Here is a 17,500-nt window from a genome sequence, read left to right on the forward strand (position 1 = left end):
TATGTTTCGGTTTGGTTTCGAGCTGTCTGGGTCCCCTGTATCCTGTTGTAAACTGATCGATGGTATCAGTGCGTGTTGAGGCAGGAAGCAAATGTTTTCCGCTCTGTTATCTCAACATCCTGCCCATGAGCATCCTGGGTAATGACCATCTTCGCCTGGTCCAGGGCGCCAGCCTGTCATTGGTCTGATCACCGGCCTGTTCAGGGAACCCCCCCCCCCAACCCACCCAGTGTGAACGGTGGTGAATCTCACATTCACCGGAAAAGTCTGGAATCAAATATCCGTAATCAGCTTCACTCGAGGGGCAAGGAATTCTACCCTCCTTCCCCAGTCCCGGCCTACACGTGACTCCATTCCCCCCCAGGTGACGGGGTTGAGGTTTAGCTGGACAATGTGAGGGGGCGATAAATCCCGGGCCTACTTCACTAGGCCCGCACCCTGTCAATGAACAGCTCAAACTGTGTTGACCCCGGTGCCCATCCCCCACATAAGGGATAGCCTTCTCCATTGACGGACTCCAGTCCCATCCATCCTGCAGAAATGGAGGCCCCGTGCGTTTCCCGTCCAGTCCCTGTCATTGGCCCCCCCGCTCCCTCCCAGGCTTGGCCCAGGCCTGACCTCTCTGTGTTTGTTGTCACTGTCTCTCTCCCCCCCCCCCCCCCACCCCACCCCCCACAACCCCGGCTTTCCGAACGCAGGTGACCCACACCGGACCTTCGCCTGGTTTTCCCAGGACGGGCACCGTAACTACAGCACGCTGCTGCTCAGCAAGGAGATGGGGACGCTGTACGTGGGAGCTCGCGATGTCCTGTTCGCTGTCAACACCTCGGTCATTGGGCAACTGGACTTGATCAAGGAGGCGAGTGCCCGTCAGACCTCGCCCGTTGCGTGGAAATCTCAGAAACTGGGTCCACTCCACCATCCAATGCCACCAGAACCTAACGTCCAATTCAGTCCCCTGCTTTCTCCCATCTCTCCTCATCCCTTTTGCCCCAATCTCTCTCTCTTTCTTCCCATCTCTGTCCACTTCTGTCCCAATCTCTCTCTCTCTCTCTCTCCCTCCATCTCTCTCTCTCTTCCATCTCTCCCACTTTCCCACCTCTCCTCCCATATCTCTCTGTCCCTCTCCCCATCGCTCTCTTTCTCTCTCTCTTTCTCTTCTTCTTCCCTACCTCTCTCCACTTCTCTCTCCCTCCATCTCTTTCTCTGACCCCTCCATCTCTCTCTCTCTTTCCCTCTTCCTCCATCTCTCTCTCTCCATCTCTCTCCCTCCATCTCTCTCTCTCTACCTCCCTCCATGTCTCTCCCTCCCTCCATGTCTCTCTCTCCCCCTCCCTCCATCTCTCTCTCTCTACCTCCCTCCATGTCTCTCCCTCCCTCCATGTCTCTCTCTCCCCCTCCCTCCATCTCTCTCTCTCCCTCCATCTCTCTCCCTCCCTCCATCTCTCTCTCTCTACCTCCCTCCATGTCTCTCCCTCCCTCCATATCTCTCTCCCTCCATCTCTCTCTCCCCCTCCCTCCATCTCTCTCTCTCTCTCCATCTCTCTCTCTCCTTCCGTGTCTTTCTCTCTCCCTCCATCTCTCTCCCTCCCTCCATCTCTCTCTCTCTCTGCCTCCCTCCCTCTCTCTGTCCTCCATCTCTCCCTCTTTCTCACCTCTCTTCCTCTCTCTCTCTCCCTCTCCCCATCCCTTCTCTCTCTCTCTCCCCCCCTTCAGTCCCCCCTTCCTCCCCTTGAGTTTATTACCCACCTCCTCATTCGAAACCTTCCAATGTTCTAACCCTGACCACCTTCTGTCTGAAGAAGCCTCACTCTCTGAGGGAAGCTACTTAGAGTCATAGAGATGTACAGCACGGAAACAGACCCTTCGGTCCAACCCGTCCATGCTGACCAGATATCCCAACCCAATCTAGTCCCACCTGCCAGCACCCGGCCCGTATCCCTCCAAACCCTTCCTATTCATGTCCCCATCCAAATGCCCCTTAAATGCTGTAATTGTACCAACCTCCACCACATCCTCTGGCAGCTCATTCCATACACGTACCACCCTCTGGGTGAAAAAGTTGCCCCTTAGGTCTCTTTTATATCTTTCCCCCCTCACCCTAAACCTATGCCCCTCTAGTTCTGGACTCCCCCACCCCAGGGAAAAGACTTTGTCTATTTACCCTATCCATGCCCCTCCTTACTTTATAAACCTCTATAAGGTCACCCCTCAGCCTCCGACGCTCCAGGGAAAACAGCCCCAGCCTGTTCAGCCTCTCCCTGTAGCTCAGATCCTCCAACCCTGGCAACATCCTTGTAAATCTTTTCCGAACACTTTCAAGTTTCGCAACATCCTTCTTGCAGGAGGGAGCCCAGGATTAAATGGTGTCTCAGTGGTTAGCACTGCAGTCGCACAGCACCAGGGGCCCAGGTTCAATTCCAGCCTCAGGTGACTGTCTGTGTGGAGTTTGCACATTCTCCCCGTGTCTGGATGGGTTTCCTCTGGGTGCTCCGGTTTCCTCCCACAGTCCAAAGATGTGCAGGTTAGGGTGGATTGGCCGTGGGAAATTGTCCCATAGTGCCCAGGGATGTACAGGTTATGGTGGATTGGCCATGGGAAATTGTCCCATAGCGCCCAGGGATGTGCAGGTTAGGGTGGGTTGGCCATGGGAAATTGTCCCATAGTGCCCAGGGATGTGCAGGTTAGGGTGGATTGGCCATGGGAAATTGTCCCATAGTGCCCAGGGAGGTGCAGGTTAGGGTGGATTGGCCATGGGAAATTGTCCCATAGTGTCCAGGGATGTGTAGGTTAGGGTGGATTGGCCATGGGGAATTGTCCCATAGTGCCCAGGGATGTGCAGGTTAGGGTGGGTTGGCCGTGGGAAATTGTCCCATAGTGCCCAGGGATGTGCAGGTTAGGGTGGGTTGGCCGTGGGAAATTGTCCCATAGTGCCCAGGGATGTGCAGGTTAGGGTGGATTGGCCGTGGGAAATTGTCCCATAGTGTCCAGGGATGTGCAGGTTAGGGTGGGTTGGCCGTGGGAAATTGTCCCATAGTGTCCAGGGATGTGCAGGTTAGGGTGGGTTGGCCATGGGAAATTGTCCCATAGTGCCCAGGGATGTACAGGTTAGGATGGATTGGCCATGGGGAATTGTCCCATAGTGCCCAGGGATGTGCAGGTTAGGGTGGGTTGGCCATGGGAAATTGTCCCATAGTGTCCAGGGATGTGCAGGTTAGGGTGGATTGGCCGTGGGAAATTGTCCCATAGTGCCCAGGGATGTGCAGGTTAGGGTGGATTGGCCATGGGAAATTGTCCCATAGTGCCCAGGGGTGTGCAGGTTAGGATGGATTGGCCATGGGGAATTGTCCCATAGTGCCCAGGGATGTGCAGGTTAGGGTGGGTTGGCCATGGGAAATTGTCCCATAGTGTCCAGGGATGTGCAGGTTAGGGTGGATTGGCCATGGGAAATTGTCCCATAGTGCCCAGGGATGTGCAGGTTAGGATGGATTGGCCGTGGGAAATTGTCCCATAGTGCCCAGGGATGTACAGGTTAGGGTGGATTGGCCGTGGGAAATTGTCCCATAGTGCCCAGGGATGTACAGGTTAGGGTGGATTGGCCATGGGAAATTGTCCCATAGTGTCCAGGGATGTACAGGTTAGGGTGGATTGGCCATGGGAAATTGTCCCATAGTGCCCAGGGATGTGCAGGTTAGGATGGATTGGCCGTGGGAAATTGTCCCATAGTGCCCAGGGATGTGCAGGTTAGGATGGGTTGGCCATGGGAAACTGCCCGTAGTATTAGGTGCATTAGTCAGAGGGAAATGGATCTGGGTGGGTCGGTGTGGACTGGTTGGGCCGAAGGGCCTGTTTCCACCTGTGCAGAACCCAGTCTAATAAACCCTGTCCACTTTCACATTAACAGTCCCGATTACTAGCTATTCCCTCTGCTGGCCTGCCCGTTATCCATGCCTGTGTCTGTCCCACTGGGCTTCCCTCAGTTTGGACTCCCCCTGCATCCATGTTTTAATCCTTACCCCCTCCCACCCTCACCCCCAACTCTCGTGCTACCGTCGGTTCTGAGGGAAGGGTCGCCGGGCCCGATACGTGCATCCCGATTTCTCTCCCCGGAACAATGGAGCTTTTCCAGCGGTTTCTGTTAGGAACGGAGCTGGGAGGGAGAGTGGGTGGGGTGGGGGGGGGTTGGGGGTTGTCGAATATTCCAAAGAGTGCCCCCTCCCCCTCGCCCCCGACTGGGTGGCGGGTGGGAGGGGGATACAGAATCGCAGGAGGTTGGGAACGCGGGCTACAGCGAAAACGGGTGGGGATGTGTGATGGCGGACGGGCCGAGTGGCCTCCTGTCTTGTGAAGCCGCTGACCCGGTGATCGCTCGGTGTGTTTCGGGTTTTGCAGCTGCAGTGGAAGGCGACGGAGAGGAAGGTGGCCGACTGTTCCTTTAAAGGGAAGAGCAAAGAGGTGAGGAGGTGGGAGAGCGTAACCCCTTTCCAAACGCGCCCCCCCCCCCCCACAAGCTCCGAAAGCGGCACGCGATTACCCCCACCCTCCCGAACCCCCTAACCATCCCTCCGACTGAGCCCTCCCTCATTCCGAACTGCCCCTCTGACAATCTGAGGCGTTTCTGAGTCAATCTCCACTCAATCCTTGCAGGGCACCAACGAGCCATTCAGCCCATCGGGCCTGTTCTCCCTCGAGTCCCTTTGCCTCACTCCACTTCCTGTCTCTCTCTCTCTCTCTCTCTCTCTCATCCTTGAACGAGCCAGCGGGAAAGCATTCCACAAATTCACTCCCCTCGGCGGCTGAAGTGACTGTCCTCCCCCTCCACCTTCAAGGCTCCTTTACTCTGAGATGATGCACCCCACCCCCCCCAAGACTGTCTCACACACACACACACGGGGAACGATCTCTCCACATCTCCCCCTGTCTGTGTCACTCCCCCCCCCCCCCTGCCAAGAATCCTTAATAAGGTCTCCCTTCCTTCTAACCTCCAGGCCTCTACCATCTCAACCTCATCAGACAGGCCCCAGCCTCAGTGGAGCTGCCCCCCCAATCGACCTTCTGCCTGGATACGGGGCCCCTTGGTATCCCAGCTGTGGTCTGCCTGGTGCGTTGTGGGGCCTAGTCAACCTGGGATCCGAGCAGATCTGACGTGTTGCCAACATTTGAAAAAGGCGCGTCCCTTTCAAATGCTCAGGCCGGACCTACCTAAGGATGTGGGGCCCTCCTGAACTTTGTCTCTTTAAGAGCTGGGCACTGGTGGCACAGCAGGTAGTGTCCCTCCCTCTGAACCTGGAGATCCGTGATAACGTTGGGTCACACAGCATGGGAAACAGACCCTTCAGCCCAGCCAGTCGATGCTCCCAAACTAAACTAGTCCCACCCTCCTGCAGCTGGACCATATCCCTCCAAATCTTCCCTCTTCGCAAACTTTATACAAATGCCTTTTGAGTGTCCCCAGACCCACCACTCCCTCAGGGAGTTCATTCTGTGCACAAACCACTCTCCGCGTAAACAAAGTTGCCCCTCCTGTCTTTTCTAAATCCCCTCCCCTCTCAACTTACGAACGTACCCCCAGTCATGAACTTATCCAAATGTCTTTTCAACGTTGCTATGGTACCACATCTACCACTTCCTCAGGAAGTGAGGAAGACATTTACCTCATGTCTTTTTAAATTCTCTCCCCTCTCCCCTCCCCCCCCCTAGTTTTGGAATTCCCCCCCCCCCCCCCAATAGGGAAAAGACCCCTACCGTTAACCCTATCCATACCCCTCAGGATTTTATAAACCTCTATAAGGTCACCCTCTCAACCTCCTACATTCCAGGGAAAGAAAATCCCAGCCTTTTTTTTTTGTAGTGCAAACCGTCTGTTCCCGGTAACATCCTGGTTGGTCTCTCCTGAACCCTCTCCAGTTTAATACTACCCTCCCTGTAACAGTGCGATCAGAACTGGACGCAGTCCTCCAGACGAGCCCTCACCAGTGTCCTGTACAACCCCAACATGGCGTCCCCAACTCCTGTACTCAAAGGCCTGAGCAATGAAGGCAAGCGTGGTAAACACCTTCTTGACCCCACTGTGTCGCAAACTTCAAAGAATTATGTCTCTGCACCCCTGGGTCTCCTTGTTCTACAACACCACAGGGTTCCACCAGAAAGTCCTGGGGCCCTTGTTGGTTTCCCCAAAATGCAGCACCTCGCATTCATCCAACCTCAACTCCATCTGTCCCTCCTCAGCCCATCGGTGAACCTGATCGTGGCTGAGTGGATTGTTGAGAGATATCGGAATGTCCTCCTGGCCAAACTGGGAGGTTTGCTGAGGGAACAAACGCTTTAGAAATGTCTGGGAGTGAAGGTGAGGTCAGGAGTAGACCATCAGCCTGCCGAGTCTGATCTGTCACTCCGAGGATTAATGTCTTCCCTTCGGACGGTCTCTCTCTCTCTCTCTCTCTCTCAGTCCCCCTTGGTTCGGGTGGAGGTGCTGGATGGGAATTGCCGGCTCTCTGCCCTCGGGGACAGACAGAGACAGTGGGATATTCTCCCTGCAACCCCCCCCAACCCCGGCCTGTGAGTGTAGAGGTTATTAATGGCTGCAGTAACTGTATTGTTTGAGCCTATCTGCTCTCGCTTCCACAGTGGGACTGCTTCAACTTTATCCGGATGGTGTTGCCCCTAAACGCCAGCTACCTGTACACCTGTGGGACCTTCGCGTTCAGCCCAAGCTGTGCTTACATAGTAAGATCCCACCGACACTACCGGGGACCAGCAGGGCTGATGGAGAGCTCTCCAATCTGCACTGACTCTCCCTGTTAGCAGGGTCCAGACTGCTCTGTCACTGGGGGCTCTCTCTCTCTCTCTCTCTCTCTCTATCTCCCCCTCTCTCACTATGGCTTTCTCTGTTTGCATCTCTCTGTCCCTCGCTCCCTCTCTCCCTCCCTCTCCCCCTCCCTCCCTCTCTCTCTCCCTCTCTCTCTCTCTCCCCTCCCCTCCCTCTCCCTCTCCCTCTCTCTCTCTCTCTCTCTCTCTCCCTCTCCTTCCCTCTCCCCCTCTCTCTCTCCCTGTCCTTCCCTCTCCCTCCCCTCTCTCACTATGGCTTTCTCTGTTTGCATCTCTCTGTCCCTCACTCTCTCTCTCCCTCTCTCTCCCTCCCTCTCTCCCTCTCCCTCCCTCTCTCCCTCTCTCCTTCCCTCTCTCCCTCCCTCTACCTCCCTCTCTCCCTCCCTCCCTCTCTCCCTCTCTCCCTCTCTCCCTCTCTCTCCCTCCCTCTCTCCCTCTGTTCCTCCCTCTCTCTCCCTCTACCTCCCTCTCGCCCTCTCTCTCTCACTGTCTTCCTCTTTCCCCCTTTCTCTCTATGCTTTTGTCTGTTTGTATCTCTTTCTCTCTCTCTATCTCTGTCCTTCCCTCTCTCTCTATCTCCCTCCCTCGCTTTCACTCTCTCTCACTCACTCACTGATTCTCACACTCATTCACTCCCATCCACACTCACTCACACTCACACATAGACACACACTTACACTCACAGACACTCACTCACACAAACAAACACACAATCACAGACACACACACACTCAGACACACACTCAAACAAACACACACACACTCACAGACACACACACAGACGCACACACACTTACACACATACACACAGACATACACACAAACACACACAGGCACACACACACACATACACACACACACTCACACACGCACTCAGACACACACTCACAGACACAAATACTCACACAAACACACACACACAGACATATACACAAACACACACAGACACACACTCTCACACACACTCACTCACACACACACACTCACTCACAGACACTCACACACACTCACACACACACTCTCACACACAGGCACACACACTCACAGACACACACACAAACACACACATGCTCACAGACACACACAGACACACACTCTCACACACACTCACAGACACACTCTCACACACAGACACACACTCACAGACACACTCACACACAGACACACATACTCACAGACACACACAGAGACACTTACACACTCACACAAACACACACAGACATACACACAAACACACACAGACACACTCTCACGGACACACACACACAGGCACACACACACAACACACACACTCACAGACACTCACAGACACACTCTCACACACAGACACACACTCTCAAAGACACAGACACACACAGGCACACACACACAACACACACACTCACACACACACAGACACACACACACTCACACACACACAGACACACACACACTCAAACACACATACACACACACTCTCCCACACACACACAACACACACAGGCACACACACAACACACATAGACACACTCACACTCACGCACACTCACAGACACACACTCACACATGCACACACACACTCTACCACACACACACTCCCACTCACACACAGACTCACACACATACACTCACACACACATGCACACTCACAAACACACACACACTCACACACACACAGACACACACACAGACACACACACACTCTCACACACACTCACACACACACTCTCACAAACACACACACACACACGCACACAGTCACACATACATACACACACACACACACACACATTCACACTCACACACACACTCACGCACACACACACACTCACAGGCACAATAACACAAACACACACATACTCACAGACACAGACACAAATACACAGAGACACACACACACACACTCACACACACTCATACACACTCACTCACACACACACTCTCACACACACTCACTCACTCACACACACTCTCACATACTCACCCACTCACACACACACTCACACACACTCACCCCACACTCACACACTCTCACTCACACACTCACACTCTCACACACTCTCTCACACACACACATGCTCACACACACAAACCCACACTCACACTCACACACACTCACACACTCACACCGACACACACTCTCACACTCACACTCTCACACTCACACACATACATTCACACTCTCACTCACACTCACACATTATCACACTCACACACACACTCACACACACATACTCACACTCACACACACTCACACACACACTCACACACTCACACACACACACTCACACTCACACACACACACTCTCACACATACACTCACACACTCACACACTCTCACACACACACACTCTCACACACATTCTCACACTCACTCACACACACACACACTCTCGCCCTCTCACTCTCTCACCCAATCACACACTCACACACTCACCCATTCATGCACTCACACACACACTCACATACTCACACACTCACACACACTCACACACTCACACACACTCACTCACACACTCTCACACACACACACTCACACACACACACACACACTCATACTCACACACTCACACAGTCACACGCTCATACACACTCTCACACACTCACACACACACTCACACTCACTCACACACACTCTCACCCTCTCACTCTCTCACACAATCACACTCTCACACACGCACACTCACACACACTCACTCACTCACACACTCTCACACACACACTCACACACTCTCACACACAAACTCTCACACACACTCTCACACACACACTCACACTCACACACACACTCACACACTCTCACCCTCTCACACACTCACATTCTCTCACGCTCTCTCACACACTCACACTCACACACTCACACTCTCACACACACACACTCACACGCTCATACACACTCTCACACACACTCACACACACACTCACACACTCTCACACACACTCACACACTCACACACTCACACTCACCCTCTCACACACATTCACACTCACACACACCAGATCCGTGATCTAACGCGGTGTTCCTGGTTTTTCAGGATGTGGAAACCTTTTCATTCGTGCAGGACGCAGATGGTGAGCCCCGAACCGAGGCAGGGAAAGGGCGCTGCCCCTTTGACCCCAGGCACAAGTACACCGCCACCATAGTTGGTAAGGTTCAGATGGCAGAGTGTAGAGGGAGCTTTACTCTGTATCTAACCCTGTGCTGTCCCTGTCCCTGGGAGTGTTTGATGGGGGGGCAGTGTAGAGGGAGCTTTACTCTGTATCTAACCCTGTGCTGTCCCTGTCCCTGGGAGTGTTTGATGGGGGGACAGTGTAGAGGGAGCTTTACTCTGTATCTAACCCCGTGCTGTCCCTGTCCCTGGGAGTGTTTGATGGGGGACAGTGTAGAGGGAGCTTTACTCTGTATCTAACCCCGTGCTGTCCCTGTCCCTGGGAGTGTTTGATGGGGGGACAGTGTAGAGGGAGCTTTACTCTGTATCTAACCCCATGCTGTCCCTGTCCTGGGGGTGTTTGATGGGGGGAAAGTGTAGAGGGAGCTTTACTCTGTATCTAACCCCATACTGTCCCTGTCCCTGGGAGTGTTTGATGGGGGGACCGTGTAGAGGGAGCTTTACTCTGTATCTAACCCCATGCTGTCCCTGTCCTGGGGGTGTTTGATGGGGGGAAAGTGTAGAGGAAGCTTTACTCTGTATCTAACCCTGTGCTGTCCCTGTCCCTGGGAGTGTTTGATGGGGGGACAGTGTAGAGGAAGCTTTACTCTGTATCTAACCACGTGCTGTCCCTGTCCCTGGGAGTGTTTGATGGGGGACAGTGTAGAGGGAGCTTTACTCTGTATCTAACCCCGTGCTGTCCCTGTCCCTGGGGAGTGTTTGATGGGGGGGAAATTGTAGAGGAAGCTTTACTCTGTATCTAACCCTGTGCTGTCCCTGTCCCTGGGAGTGTTTGATGGGGGGTCAGTGTAGAGAGAGCTTTACTCTGTATCTAACCCCGTGCTGTCCCTGTCCCTGGGAGTGTTTGATGGGGGGACCGTGTAGAGGGAGCTTTACTCTGTATCTAACCCTGTGCTGTCCCTGTCCCTGGGAGTGTTTGATGGGGGGAAAGTGTAGAGGAAGCTTTACTCTGTATCTAACCCCGTGCTGTCCCTGTCCCTGGGAGTGTTTGATGGGGGGACAGTATAGAGGGAGCTTTACTCTGTATCTAACCCTGTGCTGTGCCTGTCCTGGGATGGGGGACAGTGTAGAGGGAGCTTTACCCTTTGTCTAACCCTGTGCTGTCCTCTGGAGAAGCCCCGTCAGTGACCAGGTGAGTGTAAACAGGGAAATCCCTTCACTGTCTTTCCTCAGTATTTAATCTTGAAACCAAAGCGATTGAACACATGGCCTGATGGCTGCTTTTGGGATCCTGCTGTGTACAACAGTGAGGATGATTGTGTTCACTGATGAGTTGTTTCTTGAGGTGTTTGTGCTATGTGTGATCAGGTGCTGTGCAAATGCAGACTCACCTCTCTTTCTCTGTGTTTCTGTCTGTGTGTGTATCTGTGTGTGTGTGTGTATCTGTGTGTGTGTTTGTGTGCGTATGTGTCTGTGTATATGTGTGTGTGTGTGCACCTGTGTGTGTGTATCTGTGTGTGTGTGTCTGTGTGTGTGTGCGTGTGTGTCTGTGTCTGTGTATATGTGTGTGTGCATCTGTGTGTGTGTATCTGCGTGTGTGTGTCTGTGTGTGTGTGCGTGTGTGTCTGTGTCTGTGTATATGTGTGTGTGCATCTGTGTGTGTGTCTGTGTGTGTGTGTCTGTGTGTGTGTGCGTGTCAATCTGTGTCTGTGCGTGTCTGCGTGTCTGTGTGTGTGTGCGTCTGTGTGCGCGTGCATCTGTGTGTGTGTGCATCTGTGTGTGTGTCTGTGTGTGTGTGCGTCTGTGTGTGTATATGTGTGTGTGCGTGTCTGTGTATGTGTATCTGTGTGTGTGTCTGTGTGTGTGCGTGTCTGTGTCTATGCGTGTCTGTGTGTGTCTGTGTGTGTGCATCTGTGTGTGCGTGTGTGTGCATCTGTGTGTGTGTCTGTGTGTGCATCTGTGTGTGTTTGTGTGCATGTGTGTCTGTGTATCTGTCTGTGTGTGTGTGTCTGTGTGTATGTGTGTGTCTGTGCGTGTCTGTGTGTCTGTGTGCGTGTATCTGTGTGTCTGTGTGTTTGTGTGTCTGTGTGTATCTGTGTGTGTGTGTCTGTGTGTGTGCGTGGGTGTGCATCTGTGTGTGTGTGTGTGTGTATGTGTGCATCTGTGTGTGTTTGTGTGCATGTGTGTTTGTGTCTATCTGTGTGTGTGTCTGTGTGTGTGTCTGTGTGTGTGTCTGCATCTGTGTGTGTGTGTGTGTATGTGTGTGTGTGTGTATGTGTGTGTATCTTTGTGTGTGTATGGTGCAGATGGAGAGCTGTACACAGGAACAACAGACGACTTCCAAGGGACTGAATCTAGTATCTCCCGCAATCTCGGGCCCAGAGTGGGGTTGAAGACTGAAACCTCATCCAACTGGTTACAAGGTAGGGGCACCCCCCTGTCCCAGGGCTGGGAATGGTCTCACAGGTTTGTCAGGGTGGGTGTGAGGGTTGGGAGCTGTTCCGGGAGGTTAACCAGGCTAATCCGTGACGTGAATGGATTGTCGAATGCGGAGAGGCTAGATGGAGCCCATACACAGAACATACAGTGCAGGAACAGGCCCTTCGGCCCATCTGGACTGTGCCTGACAGGTGATGCCTTTGTAAACTAAAAACCTCCTCCCTCGACACGGTCTGCATCCCCCTCTTCCCTCTCAAACTGTTGTCTCCCATCATTTCTGGCAGCACATTCCAAGCACTTACCACCCTCTGTGTGTTTTTTATGAAACTTTAAACTTTTATCCCCTTTGACTTTGCATCCCCCAGTAATTGACACTTCTGCCGGAGTCGGGGGGTTGGGGGGGTGGAAGTCTCCCGACTCTCCGTGTCTCTGAGAATTTTGTAAACTTCTATCAGGTGGTCCCTTGGCCTCCAGCGTTCCCGTGAAAACAAATCGAGTGTGTCCGATCCCTCCCCGTAACCGCCAGCCTCCAAATCAGGCAACAGTTATTCCTGTACCCTCTCCAAAGCCTCCACACCCCTCTGGCATGTGACCAGAGCCGTACGTTATATTCCGAACGTGGCTGAACTGAGGTTGTGTACAGCTGCAGCCTGACCTGCCGATCTTTACCCTCTACACCCTGACCGATGACGGCAAGCACATCTTCTTGACCGGCTCGTGTTGGCACTTCCTGGGACCTGTCGGCCCAGCTCCCTCTACGGGTCGTGCCGTTAACAATATAAGTTATCGCCAAATTCAAACTTCTCACCTCTGCGGGTTAAGAAAGGGAGACAGAGGTTCCGGTTCGTTTTTACATCGCGGGAGTGGGATCGGTTTTGCGTGGGATCGTAGCGAGAGCACCCTCGAGGTGAACAGTTCAGGGCATTAGGAATACGGGGCGAAGACAGAGAGAGAGAGAGAGAGAGAGAGAGGGAGAAAGGTCAGCCTATTGCCCAGTAACAAGGCACTGACAGCGGGAGAAACAAGCTCTTTCGGAAGTGCGGAGCTGATACAGTGATCGGCAGAACCCTTCGGAGTTATCGATATGCAGAGGGATCTGGGCGTTCAGGTCCACAGCTCGCTGAAGGGGGCAGCGCAGGGAGATTAAGGTAGTTTAAAAAGGCCTATGGCTTGCCTTCATTGGAAGGAGCATTGAGCAGAAGGGTAGACAAGTTATGCTGCAGCTTTATCGAACTTTAGTTAGACCACCCTTGGAATATTGCGTCCAGTTCCAGAAGGAGGAGGATACTTCAGAGAGGGTACAGAAAAGGTTTACCGGGATGCTGCCTGGTATGGGGGTGGAGGGGGGATTTTAGCGATGAAGCAAGGTTGGATAGACTGGGTTTCACCGGAACGCAGGAGGTTGAGGGGTGACCTGATAGAAGGTTAAAAGATTGTGGACGGCAATGGAGACAGTGGGAAGTATGAGGCTTTTTACCCAGGGTCAAGATTAGAGTGGGGTGCTGGAAAAGCGCAGCAGGTCAGGCGGCATCCGAGGATGAAGGGCTTTTGCCCGAAACGTCGATTCTCCTGCTCCTCGGATGCTGCCTGACCTGCTGTGCTTTTCCAGCGCCCCACTCTAATCTGGGCTCTAGCCTCCAGCATCTGCCCAGTTGAATTTTCCCCAGAATTGCAGGGTCAGTGACGAGGGGATACAGGGTCGAGGTGCGGGGGGGGGGGTTGGTTAAAAGAGATGTGAGAGGCAAGTTTTTCACACAAGGGGGGGGGGGGGGGGTGAGGACCTGGAACATGTTGCCAGAGGACGCAGACACCACAGCAGCGTTTAAAAATGGCACCTGTTTGTACACGAAGGGAATAGAGGGACACGGATCCTGTAGATCGAGACAGTTTTAGTATGGAAGGGCACAATGTGTCAGCGCAGGCTTGGAGGGCCGAAGGGCCTGTTCCTGTGCTGTTTTGTTACTTTGTTCTTTGCAGAGGGTCCAAGAGAGTGCAGGTTTCTTGCAGCAGAGAGAGGGTTAAGGGCCTGGCTGAGCAGTCATGCAGTTTAGTGGTCTGCCCAACAGTCAGAGCAGAGGGATAAAGTGCTGAGTGGCTTGATGTCAGAGAGCGACTGGAAAATTCTAGAAACAGAAGGCAGCGGAAGAGGGGTTGACCGAATCCCGTGTGGAGGAATCAGTCAGCTGAGTCAGCAGGTTATTGAAGGGTAGAGAAGGAAATAGGAACCAGCAATGAAACTGACAACAGAACTAAAGTGACCTTGAGTGTGGTTGAGTATCCGTAAGGTTGTTGTTGAGAGTATCAGAATTTTATCACGGTTTCTGATATTTATCATCAGACGAATCCCATCAATGTAAGAGAACAAGACAATTATTTTTCCTTTGTATTTGTTACTCTGTTGTAAGGGCTACATTTGCAGCTTCCTCCTGCACATGTCTGAACACCCCCCCCCCCGAGGGTAACCCAAAAGAAAATTAAACCAACATCATTCAAGCCACTCTGGGATCGGACTGTTCCAGTAATACACACTGTGGGCATTATAACTAACACTCAGACAGAAACTGATCAGATCCAATGTTAGCACTATTGGAGGGTCAGCACTGAGGGACAGGGCGCCGTGGGAGGGTCAGTGCTGAGGGGGTGGGCGCTGTCAGAGGGTCAGTGTTGAGGGAGTGGGCACTGTCAGAGGGTGAGTGCTGAGGGAGTGGGCCCTGTCGGAGGGTCAGTGCTGAGGGAGTGGGCACTGTCGGGGGGTCAGTGCTGAGGGAGTGGGCACTGTGGGAGGGTCAGTGCTGAGGGAGTGGGCACTGTGGGAGGGTCAGTGCTGAGGGACAGGGCGCCGTGGGAGGGTCAGTGCTGAGGGACAGGGTGCTGTCGGAGGGTCAGTGCTGAGGGAGTGGGCACTATCGGAGGGTCGGTGCTGAGGGAGTGGGCCCTGTCGGAGAGTCAGTGCTGAGGGAGTGGGCTCTGTCGGAGGGTCAGTGCTGAGGGAGTGGGCCCTGTCGGAGGGTCAGTGCTGAGGGAGTGGGCCCTGTCGGGGGGTCAGTGCTGAGGGAGTGGGCCCTGTCAGAGGGTCAGTGCTGAGGGAGTGGGCACTGTCGGAGGGTCAGTGCTGAGGGAGTGGGCCCTGTTGGGGGGTCAGTGCTGAGGGGGTGGGCACTGTCGGAGGGTCAGCGCTGAGGGAGTGGGCACTGTCAGAGGGTGAGTGCTGAGGGAGTGGGCCCTGTCGGAGGGTCAGTGTGAGGGAGTGGGCACTGTCGGAGGGTCAGTGCTGAGGGAGTGGGCACTGTCGGAGGGTCAGTCCTGAGGGAGTGGGCACTGTCGGAGGGTCAGTGCTGAGGGAGTGGGCACTGTCGGAGGGTCAGTGCTGAGGGAGTGGGCACTGTCGGAGGGTCAGTGCTGAGGGAGCGGGCACTGTGGGAGGGTCAGTGCTGAGGGAGTGGGCCCTGTCGGAGGGTCAGTGCTGAGGGAGTGGGCCCTGTCGGAGGGTCAGTCCTGAGGGAGTGGGCCCTGTCGGAGGGTCAGCGCTGAGGGAGTGGGCACTGTCGGAGGGTCAGTACTGAGGGAGCGGGCACTGTGGGAGGGTCAGTGCTGAGGGAGTGGGCACTGTAGGAGGGTCAGTGCTGAGGGAGTGGGCACTGTAGGAGGGTCAGTGCTGAGGGAGTGGGCCCTGTCGGAGGGTCAGTGCTGAGGGAGTGGGCACTGTCAGAGGGTCAGTGCTGAGGGAGTGGGTACTGTCAGAGGGTCAGTGCTGAGGGAGTGGGCCCTGTCGGAGGGTCAGTGCTGAGGGGGTGGGCCCTGTCGGGAGGGTCAGTGTTGAGGGAGTGGGCCCTGTCGGAGGGTCAGTGCTGAGGGAGTGGGCACTGTCGGAGGGTCAGTGCTGAGGGAGTGGGCCCTGTCGGGGGGTCAGTGCTGAGGGAGTGGGCCCTGTCGGAGGGTCAGTGTTGAGGGAGTGGGCCCTGTCGGAGGGTCAGTGCTGAGGGAGTGGGCACTGTCAGAGGGTCAGTGCTGAGGGAGTGGGCCATGTCGGAGGGTCAGTGCTGAGGGAGTGGGCCCTGTCGGAGGGTCAGTGCTGAGGGAGTGGGCCCTGTCGGGGGGTCAGTGCTGAGGGAGTGGGCACTGTCGGAGGGTCAGTGCTGAGGGAGTGGGCCCTGTCGGGGGGTCAGTGCTGAGGGAGTGGGCCCTGTCGGAGGGTCAGTGCTGAGGGAGTGGGCCCTGTCGGAGGGTCAGTGCTGAGGGAGTGGGCCCTGTCGGAGGGTCAGTGCTGAGGGAGTGGGCCCTGTCGGAGGGTCAGCGCTGAGGGAGCGGGCACTGTCGGAGGGTCAGTGCTGAGGGAGCGGGCACTGTCGGAGGGTCAGTACTGAGGGAGTGGGCACTGTCGGAGGGTCAGTGCTGAGGGAGCGGGCACTGTCGGAGGGTTTGTGAAGTCCCTGGAGAGTCACTGTGTGCCCTCTCTCCCTGTAGATCCGACCTTTGTGGGCTCCAGCTCCCTCCCGGAGAGCGATGGGGAGAAGATATATTTCTTTTTCACGGAAACTCGAAGCAAGACGGACCTCCTTCAGAAGCTGAGCCAATCGATGGTGGCGAGAGTCTGCAAGGTGACGGGGTCACGGAGGAACAACATGGTCTCCTGATTCGGCAGAGTTCCAGCCCCCTCCACCGGGTCACCGTAGACCATCAGATGGAGGAACAGCAGTTGGCCCTTCAGCCCATCCAATCCCCCCTGCCATTCAATGGCTGCTCTCAACTCCCATGTTCCGGCCTTCTCCCCCTAACCCTTCCCACTTTAAAAATCCAAGCCTTGGATGAGCCCGGCCTCTGCGGGAAAGAAATCCTCAAATTCACTCCCCTCGGCGAGTGAAGAAACTCCTCCCCCTCTCTGTCTTCAACCCCTCACTCTGGGATGATGCCTCTTCTGGTCCCCAGACCCTCCCCCACACTCACATACTCACACACACACACTCACACTCGCACACACACACTCACACAGACACACACACTCACACTCACACACACTCACACACACACACACACACTCACACACACACACACACTCACACTCACACAGACACACACACTCACACAGACACTCACACAGACACACACTCACACTCACACAGACACACACACACACTCACACTCAC

The 17,500-nt window shown here is 54.6% G+C and overlaps 2 protein-coding genes across 3 annotated transcripts in view; one reads left to right on the forward strand and one right to left on the reverse strand.

Moving 5' to 3' along the window:
• Positions 1–46, reverse strand: part of LOC140488195 (uncharacterized) — a 22,899-nt gene extending 22,853 nt beyond the window's left edge. For both annotated transcript variants that reach the window (XM_072588089.1, XM_072588088.1), the window contains exon 1: positions 1–46. This exon is cut by the window's left edge and continues 35 nt beyond it. The gene's annotated coding sequence lies outside the window, so the exon portion shown is untranslated.
• The window catches only part of LOC140487664 (semaphorin-4B-like), a gene marked incomplete at its 3' end in the record, with an annotated part of 95,278 nt that overhangs the window by 65,657 nt on the left and 12,121 nt on the right, over positions 1–17,500 (forward strand). The window contains exons 6-11 of the mRNA XM_072586948.1: positions 699–859; positions 4,393–4,455; positions 6,628–6,726; positions 9,843–9,954; positions 12,224–12,340; positions 16,821–16,954. Coding sequence (XP_072443049.1) covers positions 699–859; positions 4,393–4,455; positions 6,628–6,726; positions 9,843–9,954; positions 12,224–12,340; positions 16,821–16,954 — 686 coding nt within the window. The remainder of the gene's footprint in view (positions 1–698; positions 860–4,392; positions 4,456–6,627; positions 6,727–9,842; positions 9,955–12,223; positions 12,341–16,820; positions 16,955–17,500) is intronic.

Source organism: Chiloscyllium punctatum, chromosome 17 (assembly GCF_047496795.1).
Source record: "Chiloscyllium punctatum isolate Juve2018m chromosome 17, sChiPun1.3, whole genome shotgun sequence".
NCBI lineage: Eukaryota > Metazoa > Chordata > Chondrichthyes > Orectolobiformes > Hemiscylliidae > Chiloscyllium > Chiloscyllium punctatum.